The sequence below is a fragment of the Myotis davidii genome, unplaced genomic scaffold (assembly GCF_000327345.1).
Source record: "Myotis davidii unplaced genomic scaffold, ASM32734v1 scaffold237, whole genome shotgun sequence".
Classification (NCBI taxonomy): Eukaryota; Metazoa; Chordata; class Mammalia; order Chiroptera; family Vespertilionidae; genus Myotis; species Myotis davidii.
Window position 1 is genome coordinate 21884 of NW_006287912.1, and position 18056 is coordinate 39939.

Here is an 18056-nt window from a genome sequence, read left to right on the forward strand (position 1 = left end):
CAGGCATTGTTAAGAGCCTGTTATCACAACCTGACTCCTTTCTGTAGCCCTTGAAATAACAGGCTGCATCTATCAGTTGTGCTAATTGGAACTGGCTACCAGGCTTGGGGTCTGAAACTAAAAAAAGTTGGGGTTTCCAAATTTTAAGGCACTTACCACAGTCCATCTCCTATGGAAGCTATTTGTCTTTTTCTTGTTAGACTGTAAAGAGGTGAGGACAAAGGCTGTGTCTTATTCACTGTTGTGTTGTACCTTAGCATAGTGCTTTGTACGTAATAGGCAGAGGATGTCTACACCAGGCACACACCTTTAATGTAACATTTATCATATCATACTATGTATTTGTTTGTTTTTCTGTCTGCCTTTATAGACCATGAGCTCAAGGTCAGGAGTCAATCTATGTCTCTCTTGTGTTTGGAAATTAGTTTTGCAGACGTTTATTGAATCAAATTTTGTTGAAATGAATGCATGGATGATAGAATGAATAAAAGATAGCAAAATGTGGGAGTGTTGGGAAAAATCTAAAAAAAACCAGTGGATAGGCACTACACATTTCGTTACTGACACAATCATCAGTCTCATTTTGACATCAATAAGTGTGTAAAGCTGGTGGAAAATTACACTCAGGGACCTGTTTTCAAATACACTGTAAATGTTTGAATATACATTTTGGGTCTTGGTAAATCTCAAGCCACTCCCTTTCATGGTACAGGGCCTGGGTGAAAAGGGTAAGAGTACCACGCGGTTAAATGACTGCTACTATGAGTGCCTGCTTATATGGGATACAATGTTTCCTTGAGGATTACAATATAAGGCTGACATTGCAGGGGAAAATATGAAGTATGAAACAACATTGTATCAAAGCAATGGAAAGCCACTGCCTCCCCTTCTGTCAGGAAAAGTAGCTACTTAAAGGGCCTCTTTAAATTTTCATTTGTTTGTTAGGGCTTTTTTCCCCTCTTAAACCACGGGCTTGCACTAGTGAGCCAAGTAGAAAATAATAAAAGCTGACCCTTATATAGAGCATACTATATTATTCTATGTAATAATATTATTACATAGTATTATTCTATGTAATTTACATATATTAACTCATTTCTCTAATTTCTCATTATAACCCTAGGAGATTTGGACTTGTTGAAATTGAGGGAGAGAGAAGAAATGCACCGTGATCAAGGTCATAGAGCTAGAGTGGGGGAGCTGGGATTCAAACCCAAGCATCCTTGCTTCATACATCAAAGAGGTAAGTGTTTCGTTTAAATGTCTGGTTTACCTGTGTGAGTTGTAAAAGAAAAAATCATGTATCTTTTCTGATTATGATAATGTCAGCATTTATAGAGGGCCTATTATATGCCAGGGACGCTAATACACACTTACATTATTTCATTTCTTCCTCACAATAAACCCATTAGATACTACTTTTTAAATCCCCATTTTAAAGACAGAAAATTAAGGTACAGAGATTAAAATGATTCACCCAAGGATTGAATTTGAGACAGACTCCGCTACGAGCTTCTCAGTCTTTCCTGGCAGTAAAATGAGAGGACGGAGGATCTCAAAGTGATGCCATGAGAGTACAATGAAATAATGGATGTGAAAAGGCCTCGGTGAACAAGTGCAAGGGATAAGGCCTACCCATATGAATCACTGTTGAAAACTGGTCACCCGGGGTCTCTACCCAATGGTTTCTGGTCCTAACCCTGCTGTTTCTTCACCCAACCCACAGCTTTGAATCTCTTTCTGTATCTCGTCGGATCCTGCCCCAAACACTTGGCTGAGCGATGGACCGAAGAATAGAAGGTACGCGCGCGCGAGCAGGAGGCGGTGCCTGTTGCCCAGCTCCTAACTGGGGGCGGTGAGTGCACATGCGCTGTGATTCTGCGGCTTCAGTTGTCCCTTCACTACAGCCAATCAGAACCCGCGGCGCGTTCAGGCGTATAACGCCCTTTGAGTCGTTGCGTGCTGGGGGGAGCGACGTAAGGGCACTCCGCGAGCTCGTCTCCTCGAATGAAAGGAAACAACCTCCGGCGACAGAGCCCCGCTCTGAGGCGCTGCTGGAGAACCGAGACCGACTTCTTTCTCTTTCCCCTCATTGGCGCTTCTCCCCTGCCGTTCGCCTCTGGGCCCCGCCGGTGAGTCCCCACAGTACCCTGGGGCCCCCCATTCTATGCCTGGCGGGAGAAGACAAGGAGGATGGCGGTAGCCAGGCCGCCGCCCCTGCCCGTTGTTAAGGGGGAATCTTGGTGGTCTCGCTTTATTGTCGGGGACCCCAGAAGCGCCGCTCATTGAAGGCACTTGGCTTGGAGGCTGCTGAGAAAAGTAATTTAGAGGAGATAAGGGAGAGGTTAGGCTTAAGTCTAGACTTCGGGGGAGGGGGCGCAACATTTAGGGAGGAAAAATACTGGGTATTTCTAGTCTTTGCCGTTGCTTAGTACATATTTGGGAAGGAGGGAGACTCCCAGTTTGGGAAGAGTAAGAGGAAGAATTGTTAGGATGGCAAGAAGGTTAGCCTTACAGAAAGAGGAAAAACTCCGGGGTGGGGGGGATTAGGGGTGAAACAGATACGAAACCAAGACTTAGAGGGCGAACTCCTAGGGGAGGAGGGTTAAGGAAAGTGGTAGGATGATATTTTCCTGGATTCTGGTGGATTGGAAAAGGACAGTTAGGGGACCCTGACTTTACGACAGAAAGGAACCTGCTAAAGTGCTTTAGAGGAAGATAGTTTTGCGAGTTTATCTAGCGCTAGATTAGAGGGAGATCTTGGAGTCTAGTGTGTATTGAATAAATAACGGGGAGGATCTGGTACGTTATGGGTACTATCCTTTATTATATGCACGAACAGCACGGCGTTCTTTTGAAATTTGTTCCTTTCGATATTCTGTGTGGAAGTTGAAAAATCCTCTAGTAATTGAAAAACCCTTTCTTTTCATCGGCTTATGGACTTAATATCAGGTCTTATTCATACAGATCAAATTCTTTCTCTACCCTTGGGTTTGAAACAACTGGAAAATTCCTTCAGTTTCCTTTTGAATAACCGCAAGAAGCAGTGCGAAACATGTAATATCGTGCAACCAAATTCAGGTGCCCTTCCGGTTCATTTCTTATTCGTTTATTTCTCTCCACTGTAACTTTCCTGACATAAATACTGCTTTTGTGGGGATCACATTTACATATTTTGATCTGTATATTTCAACTGGCTTGCGTGTAGAATTGTTTGATCTTCTGGTACTGCAGTTTTTGTTTGTGTGTTTTTCTGTGAAAATGGTCTTTCAGATACCAGACATTGAATGTGCTCTCGAGTTAGCTCTTGAATGCTCTCCTTGATGTTTCAGTTTATTTCTACCTTGGTGTTTCACAGCATCTTGGAAAATCAGAAATGCATTGGTTGTTTCAGCTTAACTAATCGTGCTTTTATATTTTTCAGACATTTAAATTGCCTTTCACCGCTATTATCTTTGCCTCTTTATTTCTGCTTTATAACATTGCCTATAATGTGATGTTTCTTTTATGGAAAAGGTTTCATTGTTGGGTGAAGGCATCAAACTTTGATCTTTGCATGCCCTGAAAAACATTGTAAACTAAAATTAAAATGCCATGTAGCTGTGTGGATTATTATGAACCCCTTAATATTGGTCCTTGGAATGCCCTTATTCTCCTTAACTAGAAGACCACAAATGTGACAGCATTAGATAAAAATCTATATATTTTTATGATAAAGACATTTTTGCTAGGACTCATTGTTTCCATGATGATCTCCACTTCATGTTTTATAAGGAGGCTGAAAAAAAATTAGCAAGATGTGCACAGATGCATTATTTGAATTTTAGTGGAAAAATCCATTCAGTCATTGCACATTGGGGAAAGTTTTTTATTGGTTTTGTGCACTTTTGTGTGTTTCTGTTCATTTTACAAATTATATTTATACTGATTACAGAAAAAATACACTAAAATATCTTTGAATGCAAAATAAAATATACCTTCCTTCTCTTGGATTTTGGGATCTTTGATAGCCAGAAAAGCAGGTTCTCAAAATTAGGATGAGAAATTTACCTGTTTATAAACTGAAAGAGGCAGAATTCAATATGGATAAAATTTTGAGGGTACCATTTTCAGAATTAATCTCAAGAATAAAAAGTGATTTTCTACTTTAGGAATTTTCTTTATCTTAAGCCGATTTTATATCCTATGATAGCTACCATTGTATAGAAATTACACATTAATGATGCCTGTACAAATTAGATTCACAATGTGCCATCCTTTCAACTGGCCAAGGATGAGCGGGAGAAATGCTGAATGTATTACAATGGTTTCATAGTGCCTGCTATTGCATAGTAGAAAAAAACACTAATTTAGAACACAAATAGCAAATTTTGAGGCTATTTATTAATTTGGTGTTTTGCATAGTTAATTCTAAAGATTTTGGCAGCTATATTCTTGATAAAGCAACTGAACACATATTTGCCTGATCAAATGCAAACACACTTCCTCTTTTGTTTCTTTTGTTTCTTTGTTATGTTCTTTTTTCTCCTTTAATCTTAAAAGTATTTGCTGCCTATTTTCAATCAGTTTCACAGTTTATAACCAGTGCTGTGAATTCAGTACCATTTTATGCTATTTGGAAGACTGAGGTATTTAAAATTGGCATTAAAAGTTTGTTAAACCCATCTACACAGAGACCTTCAGGGCCTTTGAAATTTTGTTAAAAAGAAAAAAAATCTAGATATAAATTGATAAGAACTCTTTGTGGCTTCACTTTAAATTTTGATTAAGTATCTGCATTTTTATATTATCAAGTGCTAAATGGTTTGTACCTACTACCTTGCTGACATCCAGTGTTACTGTTCTTGGTAAGTGCATCTCAGAAAGCTACAATATTGTGTTAGTGAGTCTATTTTTTCAACATGGTATTATGAAAATATTAAAATATATCAAAAATTGGAAAATATAGTAAATTTCAAGACAAAAACTTGAGATTTTATTCATTGTGATTTATTTTGTGGCAACCTGGTTCCTGAACTGCTTACTTATGCTGATTTGGAAAAACTACACAAATCAAGTAACTGATTTTACATTTGTTTAATACTTCTGAAGAATCTGTGTTGAGCTTGATGATCTAAATCTGAAACCTTATTATGTTAGAGCTTTTCTTCCCTTTTTTGTTTGACTATCCTACCTATAATTATAGTTTGACTGAATTTAAGACTGATTCAGAAATATGTTCCTACCTTTATACAGTATTACTAAGTAAATGTGAAAGTTATTGTATTTAGAATGCTACTTTTAGTTTACAACTTTAATAAGCAGACTTTTGGAGTAAATCTGAGTCAGATAATACAGTTATTTTTATAAATAATTAATTTCCAAAGTTTACATTTTTGAATAGACTTTTATAAGCCTAATTTTTTTCTTTACTTAAAAATGTAATACAATAGCAAAAATTCACTTATTAAAGACATATACATCATTTTTTAACTTGAAAATAATTCAAGTTTAAAAATAAGTGTTCCAAAGTCATCATTAAGTACATTTATTTCTTTCTTGTTTACCAATATGTAAACTTTAAGGAATTATAGAATTCTGTTCATTCTGGGCATTGTATAGTTGTAGTTTTTGTTCTTCTCTTAGATATATAATGTTTTGTTTCCTTGAAGGAGCATCTGCCTACACATGAAAAATATGTTGCATTAATTTTGTTAGCAGATGATGGATTTAATATCACACATTGTACATTTTTTACTTATCCAGGCAGAAATAGTTCTAATTCACATATCTCCTAATTTGGGAGCAGTTTGATTTTTCTGAATTTCATTAGATTATACATAAATACATATTTTTTTCATTATGGAGGCATCTTAAGTTTTAATAGTGATTTGTCTAAAATCACTAAAAAGCCATTTAAAATGCATATATTAGAACTTAATTACGATATCAAACAACTTACCTGACTATGTGTACACTGATTTTAAATGAAATTAACCATTTTGTTGCTCTTCTTATTCTCTGTAGCATTTCTTGGGGCTTATAAAGTGGCATTCTAAAGGCAACTTAAAAATCATGTCAAGTTCAGTTGAACAGAAAAAGGGGCCTACAAGACAGCGCAAATGTGGCTTTTGTAAGTCAAATAGAGACAAGGAATGTGGACAGTTACTAATATCTGAAAACCAGAAGGTGGCAGCACACCATAAGTGCATGGTAAGTATACCAGCAGCAACTGAGAGACTTGAAACCATAAGAATATTAACAATGAATAGTCCTGAATTCTTAAAAAAAATGAAGAAAAACTCAGTTAAATTTTAAGAATATTTCCTTTTAAGTTTAACATCTTATTCACTGTTTCACTGTAATTTCTTTATATATGAACCTTATTTTTTTTTTTAAATGTAATTTTAGCTCTTTTCATCTGCTTTGGTATCATCACACTCTGATAATGAGAGTCTTGGTGGATTTTCTATTGAAGATGTCCAAAAGGAAATTAAAAGAGGCACGAAGCTGGTAAGTTGGTATTTCTGCTTCTTGCAAATAAAATTTATTTTAAGCTCATTAGTAAAGAAATTGCTTATTTTAAAGTGTATTACCTTATTAATTTAATTTAATTTTAAATTGCAATCTTTTTTTCTCCCCAAACCAGCAAATTTCAAGGCTGGATTTAACTTACCAATTAACAAAAGGAGTGGATCACTTGAAATTATATAATGTTATTAAACAGCGTCACCCCAATAAATTTATTTTAAAATAGCAAATGTAAAAAAAAGTGAATCAATATTCATTTTTATTCTTTTAAAAAATAATTAAAATCTTCTTGGAGGCTGTATTGACTTAGAAAACAAGCAGTTTGCTTAATTTGAATGTATTATGTGTTAAAGTTTTCATTTAAGTATATTTTTACAATTAAATTTTGATGTGTTTTCACCTATCATAAAGTAATTGTCATTACAAATGAAGATGACAGTAATCTTTCAACAGAAAAATGTCAGCAGTTGCTGAACAAAGTATCGAACTGTGATTCAGGTATATTACCCAGCATTTATGACTTTTGATAACTTTTGGTGAGTTTTACAGTTTTTCTGAAGCTATGCAAGAGTAATGTTCCTATAGCTGTCTTCACTACCAGTAACCAGATTGGCAAGATACTATATTGTTCTATTGGAAAAGTAGTGTCATTTCAGTTGATATATTTTTGATACATTATCGTTTGCATTAAAACAGTTTCTTTTCATTTGATTTTTTTGTCTCCTTTGAACTCCTTAGTGAAATTGCATCTGTAAATGTACCTCCAGTAGCTTCACTATGAAGTGTTTCATTATTTTAAAGATGAGTTTGACAGAACATATATCTCTCCTCTTGGGAACTAAGTAATCTCATTTCACAAAGAATCTGATGGGAAGTGGAAGCTATCATTTTGATGATCAGGAATTATTTTGAAAAGTAGTCAATCTTTTAGTATTAGAAAAAATAATATGAAGAAGTTCAAGAACAACATTTGAGATTTGCTTTAAGATAAATATTCTTAAATCCTAGAATCAGTACTGGCACAAATAGAAATTTAGAAGTCAGACTGTTTTTGTTGTAATGAGATCTTAACTGAAAATGTTTATCTTCCCCACCCCCAAAACTGTAGATACCAATAGAATGCTCCATTTTAATTTGATTTTTATTTGTTTAAATGTGGCTTTAGATTTCATGTTGCTGTGGCTTACTGACCTGAGAACCAGAATAGCATGTTTTTATTTCCTCGTCCTTAAAAACAAAATCAGATACAAAGAAAGAATACTATTTACTTGATGGTGGGTGTACTGTAAGCCTTATCAGTCCATTATTTATTCCTTGGCACTATGAAATGCCTGGAAAATGCTTCCACATCCTGACTTGTTACAATTTTTTTGTCTAGTTAGAGCAGGAACAGTTTTGTTCCCTACTGTTACAATATTAGTAACAAACTAGAGGCCCGGTGCACGAATTCATGCATGGGTGGGGTCCCTCAGCCTGGCAGGCGATCAGGGCCAATCGGAGCCGGCCTGCCAGGGGGAGAAACCGCAGGAGGTTGGCTGTGGGAGCGCACTGACCACCAGGGGGCAGCTCCTGCGTTGAGCGTCTGCCCCCCCTGGTGGTCAGTGCGCGTCATAGCTACCGGCTGGTCGTTTGGTCATAATGGTCACTTAGGCATATATCTATCTATCTAGATCTAGATCTAGATCTAGATATAGATTAGATATAGATATAGATATAGATATATAGCCTAGTTTTACATGAAGCAGCAGCATACATCTGGCAGTATTGGTAAATTCAATGGAGATTTAATCCATTTGGACTGTGTGTGAAGAAAGCATCAGAACTTTGTGCAGGTTTCACTATTATAAGTTGATTAATTTTTAATGGTATAGTGAATGGAGTTGATTCCCCCCCTCCTCAAGTGTAGTGAGTTATACATAACTTATTCCTTGATCTAGGGAGTGGAACAATATTGGAGATAAAAACCACAAACTATAGTAAAAGTTTTGTATTTAAATCCCAGCTTTGTCACTTATTAGCTGGTTGACCCTGGGCAAATTATTTACTTCTCTACGCCATGTTTTCATCACCTGCCAAAAGAAGATAACAACAGTCCTTGTACTTTTCTCACAGGGATAATGTGAGAATTAAGAGAGAGACTATATAGGACTAAGCATGGTGCCTGACATGTGGTTAGGACTTGATAAATAATAGCCACCATTCTAGGTATTAATTTTAAATAATAAGGTCCAGCTAATATTATCATAGGCTAATGAAGAGCATGCTGGGCTGGGAAGTCATGGAGCCCATTTTTTAAATAACTCTGCCACTGATACATTATGTAACTTTAGATAAGTCATTAACTTATTTTTTCACCCATGGTAAACAGATAATGCTGTATCACTGCTTACTAAACAGTGATGTTGCATAACAAAAAGTGCTATAAAATATACAGAGTTTCCTTAGGTGTTTTGAAGCCATATTGAGGCTGTGGGCATCTGGCATTGAAGAATAATGGCAGAAGGAGAGAACTTTGGAGCCTGACTATGTAATTTTGCTCCTTTTCCTCCTCCCAAACTGTCAAAATTTAAATAACTTACGTAGGGGACAGGACTAGAGCAGTATTTATATGTTTAACATTGAAATTATTTTGAAGTCTCCTTTTAGCCTTTAGTTTTGCTCCTTCCATTATATAATTTTATATGAAGTATTATCAAGTAACCAAAATATCAAATTTTAGTTTTTTTCTTTACTCTTTCCTTTGTAAATTTGTCTAAGTAATAAAAGGACCATAAATCAAATAGGAAGGGAGGGAAAAGTGAAGAACTTCATGTAGGTAGATAAGCTACATATAAACTAGATAATCAGCGTCCCTAATTGAGTTTTTAAAGCAATTTATCCTGTGAGCCTGTTTGTCCTGGCTCCTGTTTATCTAGATTTCTAGGTGAAAAGTAGGTCATGAATACTCATTGAAAATAATCGAAAACAGGAGTGCTGGTCCCTGGGTGCTTTCAAGGCAGGTTCTAGTCTATATTTGGTGTTGGCTCCAGAGTTGCTCACTTGCCCCAAAGAAAAGTAGAGAGAGAAGCGGTTAGGGCTTGATGTGAAAGTGTATATAGGTGGCCAGATGGGTCAGTCTTGAGAGGATGGGAGGTTGCAGTAGAGCGGGAGGTATGGTTGTGTGGTTTCTATGTTCATGCTGCCAAAGGCAAATTTCCAAGGTTTTCATGTTTGCCACAAGGATCAGGGGAGGAAAAACCATTCCACAAGAATGTATTCATCTCTTTTTACATCACCTTTAACTATATAACCCCAAGGTGGACCAGGAGAAATTTGGCAGAGTATTGAGGTTTTTATAATTTGAGACTCTGTTTTTGCAGTTAAGACAGATACACATTTTTCCAGAATGGTTTCCAGTTCCTGTTGAAGCCTTATGGAGACACCACATCTGTACCACCTACTCTTATTCTCCAACCATCTAGCCAAGAAATGCAAATTTCCAAATAAAATTATGAGTTACCACTATTTTCATTTTGTTTAAGGAGACACTTGAAAGCAGTATATTTGAAGAATGTACTCTTTCTGGATGAAGTTGGTGGTGAGATCATTAAGAGTATCTACATCAGCCCTGACCGGTTTGGCTCCATGGATAGAGCATCGGCCTGCGGACTGAAGGGTCCCAGGTTCGATTCCGGTCAAGGGCATGTACCTTGGTTGTGGGCACATCCCCAGTGGGGGGTGTGCAAGAGGCAGCTGATTGATGTTTCTCTCTCGTCAATGTTCCTAACTCTCTAACCCTCTCCTTTCCTCTCTGTAAAAAATCAATAAAATATATGTTTAAAAAAAAGAGTATCTACATCAGATAGTTACTGTTCTAATTAGTACCTGGGTCAGATATGTCACAGACTCTAGGAACAAAAGGAGTTCAAAAGGCTATTTCATTCTCCTTCCTTACTCCTAGGCAAGACTGCTAGAAGCTATCCAATGTAAGATTTTTGTCCTATTCTTAAATATATCAAGAAATTGTAATTCTACCCAAGCAATCTGGAGCAGTATTATATAACACATTTCAGAGTTGAGAAATTCATCCTTCTGTATAGCTCAAGTATCTTGCTTAATTTTTTAAAAAATATATTTTTATTGATTTCAGAGATTAAAGGAGAGGGAGAGAGAGATAGAAACATCAGTCATGATAGAGAATCATTGATCAGCTGCCTTCTGCAGGCCCCGTACTGGGCATCAAGCCCACAACCAGGCATGTGCCCTGACTGGAATCAAACTGTGACCTCCTGGTCATAGGTTGATGCTCAACCACTGAGCCACTTCAGCTGGGCCATCTTGCTTAATTTAAAGCCATTTATGCTAGATCCTTTTCCAATCAAGGAACTGTTTGTTTGTTTTATTATTAAAAACTACAGGCCCAGTGCATGAAATTTGTGCACGGGGACTCCTAACTGCCCTCCCTGCCGGCCTGGTCACTCCCAACTGCCCTCCCCTGCTGGCCTGGCCGCTCCTAACTGCCCTCCCCTGCTGGCCATCTTGTGGCGGCCATCTTGTGCCCACATGGGGGCAGCCATCTTGTGTGAGGGTGTGATGGCCAATTTGCATATTACCTCTTTATTATAGAGGATTATTATATAGGATAAAAAATTCTCACCCAGTCAGTGTGGCTCAGTTGGTTGAATGTTGTCTCACACACCAAGAGGTTACTTGTTTGATTCCCAGTCAGGGCCCATGCCCAGGTTGCAGGTTCCGTCCCCAGTAGTGGGAGTGCAGGAGGCAACTGATCTATGTTTCTCTCTCATCAATGTTTCTATCTATCCCTCTCCTTCTCTCTCTGTCTCTCTAAAGAATCAATAAAAACATTTTTTTAAATGAAAAATTCCTCATGTATCTCATGACTATCCTCAGGTCACTCCTAAACTTTCCCCTTTTCAAACTAAATTTTACTCACATGTATTAAGAAATCCTCTGAATATGCTCCTGCTTTTTTCAATAGTAGAAACAGCTAACATTTATTGAACACTAAATGTGTTAGGGACTGGGATAAGTACTTTAAATACATGATCCTATTTAATCTCATAATCATACAGTGAAATAGGAAGGTATTCATTCTCACTTTACAGACAAGGAAACTGAGGCTTCGAGAAATTAAGTAACCTGACAGTGATTATATAGCTAGTAAGTGGCAGAGCTGGAATTTGAATCCAGGGCCAGTTAACTACAAAGTCAGAATTCTTAATCATTAGATTATACTAGCCTGCATTTTAAGCTACCTAACAAAAAATCACATTTAAAAATGTCATGATTAGAGCTTAGTAGTTTTCTAACAGAGATGGACATAGTACCTCATTTAGGACATAATCAGATTCATATTAATATATTCTGTTATTAGCATTAACTTACTGTTTTTAGGGCAAAAATCCTGTATACACATACTGTATAAGAATATTCTGATTCTGTGTTACACTCAAGATATGTTTTGTAGCCCCTGTAAATAAAAAGACAAATAGAGAAAAAAACATTGATGAGAGAGAAACATAGATCAGTTGCCTCCTGCACTCCCACTACTTTGTTATTTATTCAGTACCAATGGAGTGCTTTGCACCTCAGAGAACAAGTATGTATGATTTTCAAGAGTTTATGATCTAGATATTGGGCATGTCATGAATCTGCATATATGACAATTTATAGTATACACTTTTTAAATTTTCCTGTGGGTGAGGATTCTTGCCTATTTAGGTAGTTAAGACTGCTTCCTAGAGATCGTAAGGTTAAGAAAAAGGGATAAGTCCAGGAAACAGATTAGATATATTAGAATGGGTCATTGAGACTGGCAGTAGTGGATTGGAATTGAGTAATGTGAGATGATTGCAGGGTCTTTAAATTTTTTTTTAATCCTCACCTGAGATTTTTCCATTGATTTTAAGAGAGAGTAGAAGAGAGAGGCAAAGACAGAGAAACATCAATGTGAGAGAAACACATTGATTGATTGCCTCCTGCACGAGTCCCGACCAGGGCCGGGGCCAGGGAGGATCCTGCAACCAAGATATGTGCCCTTGACCGGAATCAAACCTGGGACCCTTCAATCCGCAGGCCGATGCTCTATCCACTAAGCCAAACTGGCTAGGGCAGGGTCTTTAAATATTAAAAAGGAATTTCAGCTGGATTGGAGGGGATGGGGAAGGACAATGCATTATTTTTTAGGATATAAGTGATATACAGTAGTCACTGTGGAGAATGGAAGATAATGGCTGCATATTTGTCTGGTATACATAGTTGTCATGCAGGCATCTTAAACTCAACCTGTCTAAACCAATATTCGTTAACTCCCCACCCTGAAACCTGATTCTCTTTCTGAATTCTTTACCTTCAACTCTTTATACTTCCACATCGGTCACTTGGTTCTATTTCTGGGTTGTCTCTGCCTTCTTTTCTTTATTAATGGCCTCCTAAATGCAGTCTTCCTCTTCCCACCCTTCCAACATACTACTGGTAATGATTTGATCTCTACTTTTAAAACCTAATGTCACTCTCTTAGTAAAAATCTTCCTGATTCCTTACTGCATAGAAAACAATATCCAGAGGCCTCACCGTACCCTTCAGAAGTCATATCTTAAGTCACCTTTTCCATTCCTTAACTCATTCTCTTTCCTCTCAGTTTCCCAGTCATCCTCTGCTTGTCTCTACTGCTGCATATGTGCTCATGTTACTCATCTCCTCGATCAGTTTTCTCTGTTTTTGAGTCCTACTGAGCCTTTACCTCTGTCATAAAGTTTAACACTATGCACTGTATCTGTTACACATTCTCAAGCCTTTCTTCCCCACTCTTCTGTGAACTCTGGGGGAATGGAAACTATTCTGCTTGCTTAGCACAGGATTAAGTGAGGATAATGAATGGAAAACACTTAGCACAGTGCTTGATATCTCAGTTGTGCTCAATAGTGTTCTAATAAATAATGGCCACTTATTAATTGTTGGTTGAATTTGAAAGAGAGAGCTTCAATTGGATAATAGTGTGAAGCCTTAATAATGAGCTAGGTGTAAATTGACCACGGAAGTAATGGTATAGCCTAAAATTCCTATTTTGGTTAATCTGTGTTTTAGTGTTGTTTGCAGCTCCAGCAGTTTGAAAAGGAAGAAGAGAAATCTAGAGGGAAAAATCAGGTTGGTTATTTGTTCAGGATGGTAGAGAGCAGTGTATGCTTCAAACAGGAGTTTTGTTTGTTTCTTCAGCTTTCACTCATCCAGTATGGTGTTATTTTTGTTTACATAGGCATTATATTATTTGTCAAGACCTGCATCTAGAGTCTAGAATTCATGTATCTGTTCATTTGTTAGATACTTAATTGAGTGTCTACTTTGTACCGTGCACAAATGGAAACACTTTGGGTGCAACCATGAGTGAATATAGTTTAGCTTTAGGAGTATCTGAAGAATGCCACAGGAGAGTTGGGAAAGAGCGCCATTATTAATTCTACCTGAGAAGGCAGAGGCTTCGTAGAAAGTCACATTTGAAATGTGTTCCACTGAGAGAGTGATGCTGTAGAAGTCAAAGGGAGAAGAGTTTCAAGGAGGAGAAAGTGGTTAAAGTATTAAGTAAGTATTGAATGGCAGTGCTATTTACAGTGTGTGGCTCATTTAGCATTAATGAAGGACAAAATGGAGCACCCACAGTGTAAAAATGCTAGCACTGCTAACTGCATACAAAGGAGCAGAAGGTGACTAATAGTGTTACTATCCAACAGTGGTACCTAGCCAACTATGAAATCAGAAAGGGGAGATAGAGGATTATAGACAGGTATCTTTTGCGAAAGGTTCCCAAGTGACTTTTAATGAACACTCTTGGGCATAGACCATTGCCTTGGGACAGGGTTTGGCAAACTTTGTGTAAAGGACCAGATAAATATTTAAGGCTTTGCCAGCCATATGGTCTCAGTCATAGGCACAGACAATACACAAAAAAATGAGCATGTCTCTGTTCTGATAAAACTTTATAAAAACAGGTGGTGGTCTGGATTGGGTTTGCAGGACTCCACCTTAAGGTATTTTGCAGGGAAACAGGTAAATTTTCTATGTAACTAAGTGTATATGAATCATGAATGTATTCATATAGATATGAATTTTTTAAAAAAGCTCTCATTATGACATGCAGATTAACTTGTGTGCAGGTATTTTACATTGTTTATATTAATCAATTTTGCTTTACTTTGGAAGTAATTAAGGAGAATGAATGAAGTCCAAAGAGAAACTTCAAGTCTAATGATGGAGAAAATCAGGTCTTTGACTATTACTGAATTAGCTAAATTTTTTTTTAATTCAAACATTTTTTTTCTTTGCCTTCATTTAATACTTCTTTGTAATTTGGAATACTGTCAATTTATTTCATTATATAATTACTCCTTATTTATTTGTGCTAATGGAGGAGAATGCAAACCAACAATAAAAAATAGTCCATGTCTGGTTTTGGGGGGGTGACTCGGTACTTAAGTATGAATGAATATTTGGGGTTCTTCACAAATGAAGTATAGCAACAGCATCACAGTTTAGCGTACATTTTAGCGTGAAAGACTTACACCTTAGAAAGAACCTAAACCTAATGATCTGAGCTCAGAAAAAGTCTGTCTGATCTTTCAGATGAAAAAAGAATCTTAAAAAGCTCCAATAAGGGAATTTACTTCTTGTCAATGATGATTCATAAATATGGGTAGGAGTATGTGATATTCAGAGCAAGGTCAGGAGACTAGTTTAAGTAAGAACTTAATAGACTTAGTTCATTGCCCTCCAATTTCCAAAAGACTTTTGAAAAGATTTATTCAGTAACTGCTTGATTTAGTCTGTTACTCTAGTAAAATAAGTAATTTTTAGAAGTTCTCTATTTTAGAAGCACTTGGAATTTAAGGTCCTAATCTATCAGGTTTTTCACTTTTCAATGACTTTGACAGCTTTCAGATTTTATTTTTGCTTTCTAGCTTTATTTTTAGACTTAATTATTATATACCAGAGGTCTACTGCACGAAAAGATTCGTGCAATAGGCCTTCCCTTCCCCTGGCTGCCGGCACTGGTTTTCCTCCGGCACCCGGGACCCAGGCCTTCACTCCAGCCGGAGCCACCTTCAAGCCTTCGCTGCCCTGCCTGGCCCTCCCGCCCCGGGTCTGGTCGCACACGGGATGCCTGCCGCCCCGGGTCACAGATAGCAGGCCCAGGTGGCGCCAGGGCAGGCGGGATGGCGCTGTCCCGCCCTGCCTGCAGTATGCAAATTAGCCGCCATTTTTGTTGGTGGTTAATTTGGATATCACGCTGATTAGCCAATGGGAGGCGTAGCGAAGGTATGGTCAATTACCATGTTTGTCTATTATTAGATAGGATTGTAGCTATAATGATAAACCAGAAATGGTTATAAGATCATGTTCTACCCTCCCATGAAATGGTATTACTTTTAGAAAATTTTAACAAATAAATGGGATAACTCTCAGTTAACTAGATAATTCAGAACTTACTCTGTTTTCTGTGTTGGATATGTGAGGTATTACTATAAATAAAGCAATAAACCCGGAGTTAAGAGCATTTTTAGGCAGCTCTGAAAACTTGCCCCAACTACACTGTGCTGCTTTTATTAAAAACAAACACCAGTGTAAGGTTAACTGCTCTCACTTTTTGACTCGTTTCCTATAAAAATATCCTATATACCCTGTTTCCAACTCCAAGCACTTTTGTTATTTTTTCTTTGCCTTCAGATTCAAGAACATTCTCTGAACATTTGTAGCCATTTTCTTGGAGCAGGTGTCTTGAGAGCAGTAACTACTTAGCTGTGAGAATTTATATCTATATACTGTGGTCAGTTACTGATGTATATCATAGATATACAGCAATTAAACAGGGCAAATCTAAATCTTAGGGAGCCCTCTCTCCCTTGACTCTATCTAGCCATCAGATTTCGGCTTTTCCCCAAGAGCCTTCTCTTTTCCCCTATTCTAGAAGATATTGATCTTATTTTAGTTTTACTTTATATCTATCTGTGGTCTTAGATGAGTTTTCCTTAGCTACTGAGAAAGCAGTATTTTTCCTTTTATTCCTTAAGACTTCTTCCTTTTGCAAACTGAATTTCAATTCTTCCCTGGTTCAATTGACTGAGGAGCAGATATGTCCCAGCCTTCGGCCCCTATGGGACTTTTAGCTAAGTCATGGTCCTTTCAGTTTCTGTTATCTCCTCTCATGCGTGACTTGGTTCCTCTTTCATGAGTGGCTCAGCTCCTTAAGACTCTGGTTATGTGGCATAACCTAATCTTAACATAGCACAGCTTCTCAGACATCAGAACAGTGTTTACCAGGGGTGGGGAGATGAGGAACCTAGGGAGATGTTGGTCAAGGGCTATAAAGTTGATATTATGTAGGATGAATAAGTCTAGAGGTTTCACGTAGAGCATGATGACAGTAGTTAATAATACTATATTATATACTGGAAATTTGCTGAGAGTAGATTTTCTGGTGCTTTCACCACATGCACCAAGAAATGGTAGCTATATAAAGAAATGGACATTAATTAGCTCGGCTGTAATAATCATTTCAACTATGTATATGTATAGTAAAACATCATGTGCCCTACCCTGTTGGATCAGTTGGATAGAGTGTCAGCCCTTGGACTAAAGGGTCCCGGGTTTAATTCTGGTCAAGAGCATGCACGTACCTTGGTTGTAGGCTCAAACCCTGCCCTGGTTCCAGGCACATGTGGGAGGCAACCAATTGATGTTTCTCTCACATCTATGCTTCTCTCTCTGTGTCTCTCCCCCTCCCTTCCACTCTCTCTAAAAATCACTGGAAAAATATCCTCAGGTGAGGACTGACCAAACTAAAGCACCCAAAAAGAACATCATGTTGTATACCTTAAATATATATAATTTTATTTAAAAATAAAGATAGTATAGCTTCTAACCATAATATAAAGATGACATTCAAACATCTGAAATAAAATGGGACCTTTTCTTACACTTTCCCCATGTTGGAAGAGGTAATTGATTACTGAGATTTACTAGGTCTACTAGATAGCAAACTGAATAGAGGAGTAAAACAAATTATCAACAAAGAAATTTTTACCTCTATTTAAATCAAGAACTTAAAATTGAGGATACAAGCAGGATAAGCTAAGAATTGACATACCTATATTGGGGACAGGAAATTAGCCCTCAGTAAACATTAGGTATGTGGGACAGATCTTTTCTCAGGAAGGAAGGGGTCCACCATTGTTTTTGAAAACCATGTTTGTGTCAAGTTAACTTTCCTTTTTCCACATTTGAGAGAGCCATGGGTAAAGTGCAAGCATGACATTAAATGGCAACCAACAGTCATTCTGCTGAGGACTCAGCAGGGACTGTGACAAATTGGAGGGCAAATGTTTTATGTAAAGTGGAATACAGGATAACATTACTCAGGTCCCACCAACTGCTGCCTTGCTGTGGTGGAGGGTCCCATTTTCCTATTATTCAAATAAAGTCCTTTTTTTGTATTTTCCATAATGTTCCACATATCTGGTTTCCCAACATCTTTATCTCTTCCTTATTTTTTTTAA

General features: G+C 37.4%; 1 protein-coding gene across 4 annotated transcripts in view; it reads left to right on the plus strand.

The window, feature by feature from the left end:
- The first annotated feature begins 1938 nt into the window (after nt 1-1938).
- Nucleotides 1939-18056, plus strand: part of PHF6 (PHD finger protein 6) — a 59663-nt gene continuing 43545 nt past the window's right edge. For 2 of the 4 annotated variants that reach the window (XM_015561318.1, XM_015561321.1), the window contains exons 1-3: nt 1939-2132; nt 6007-6192; nt 6391-6492. In XM_015561318.1, coding sequence (XP_015416804.1) covers nt 6055-6192; nt 6391-6492 — 240 coding nt within the window. In that variant the 5' untranslated portion in view covers nt 1939-2132; nt 6007-6054. Of the gene's footprint in view, nt 2133-2967; nt 3082-4777; nt 4848-6006; nt 6193-6390; nt 6493-18056 lie in introns of those variants that run through there. The other 2 variants (XM_015561319.1, XM_015561320.1) reach the window with 2 other exon arrangements.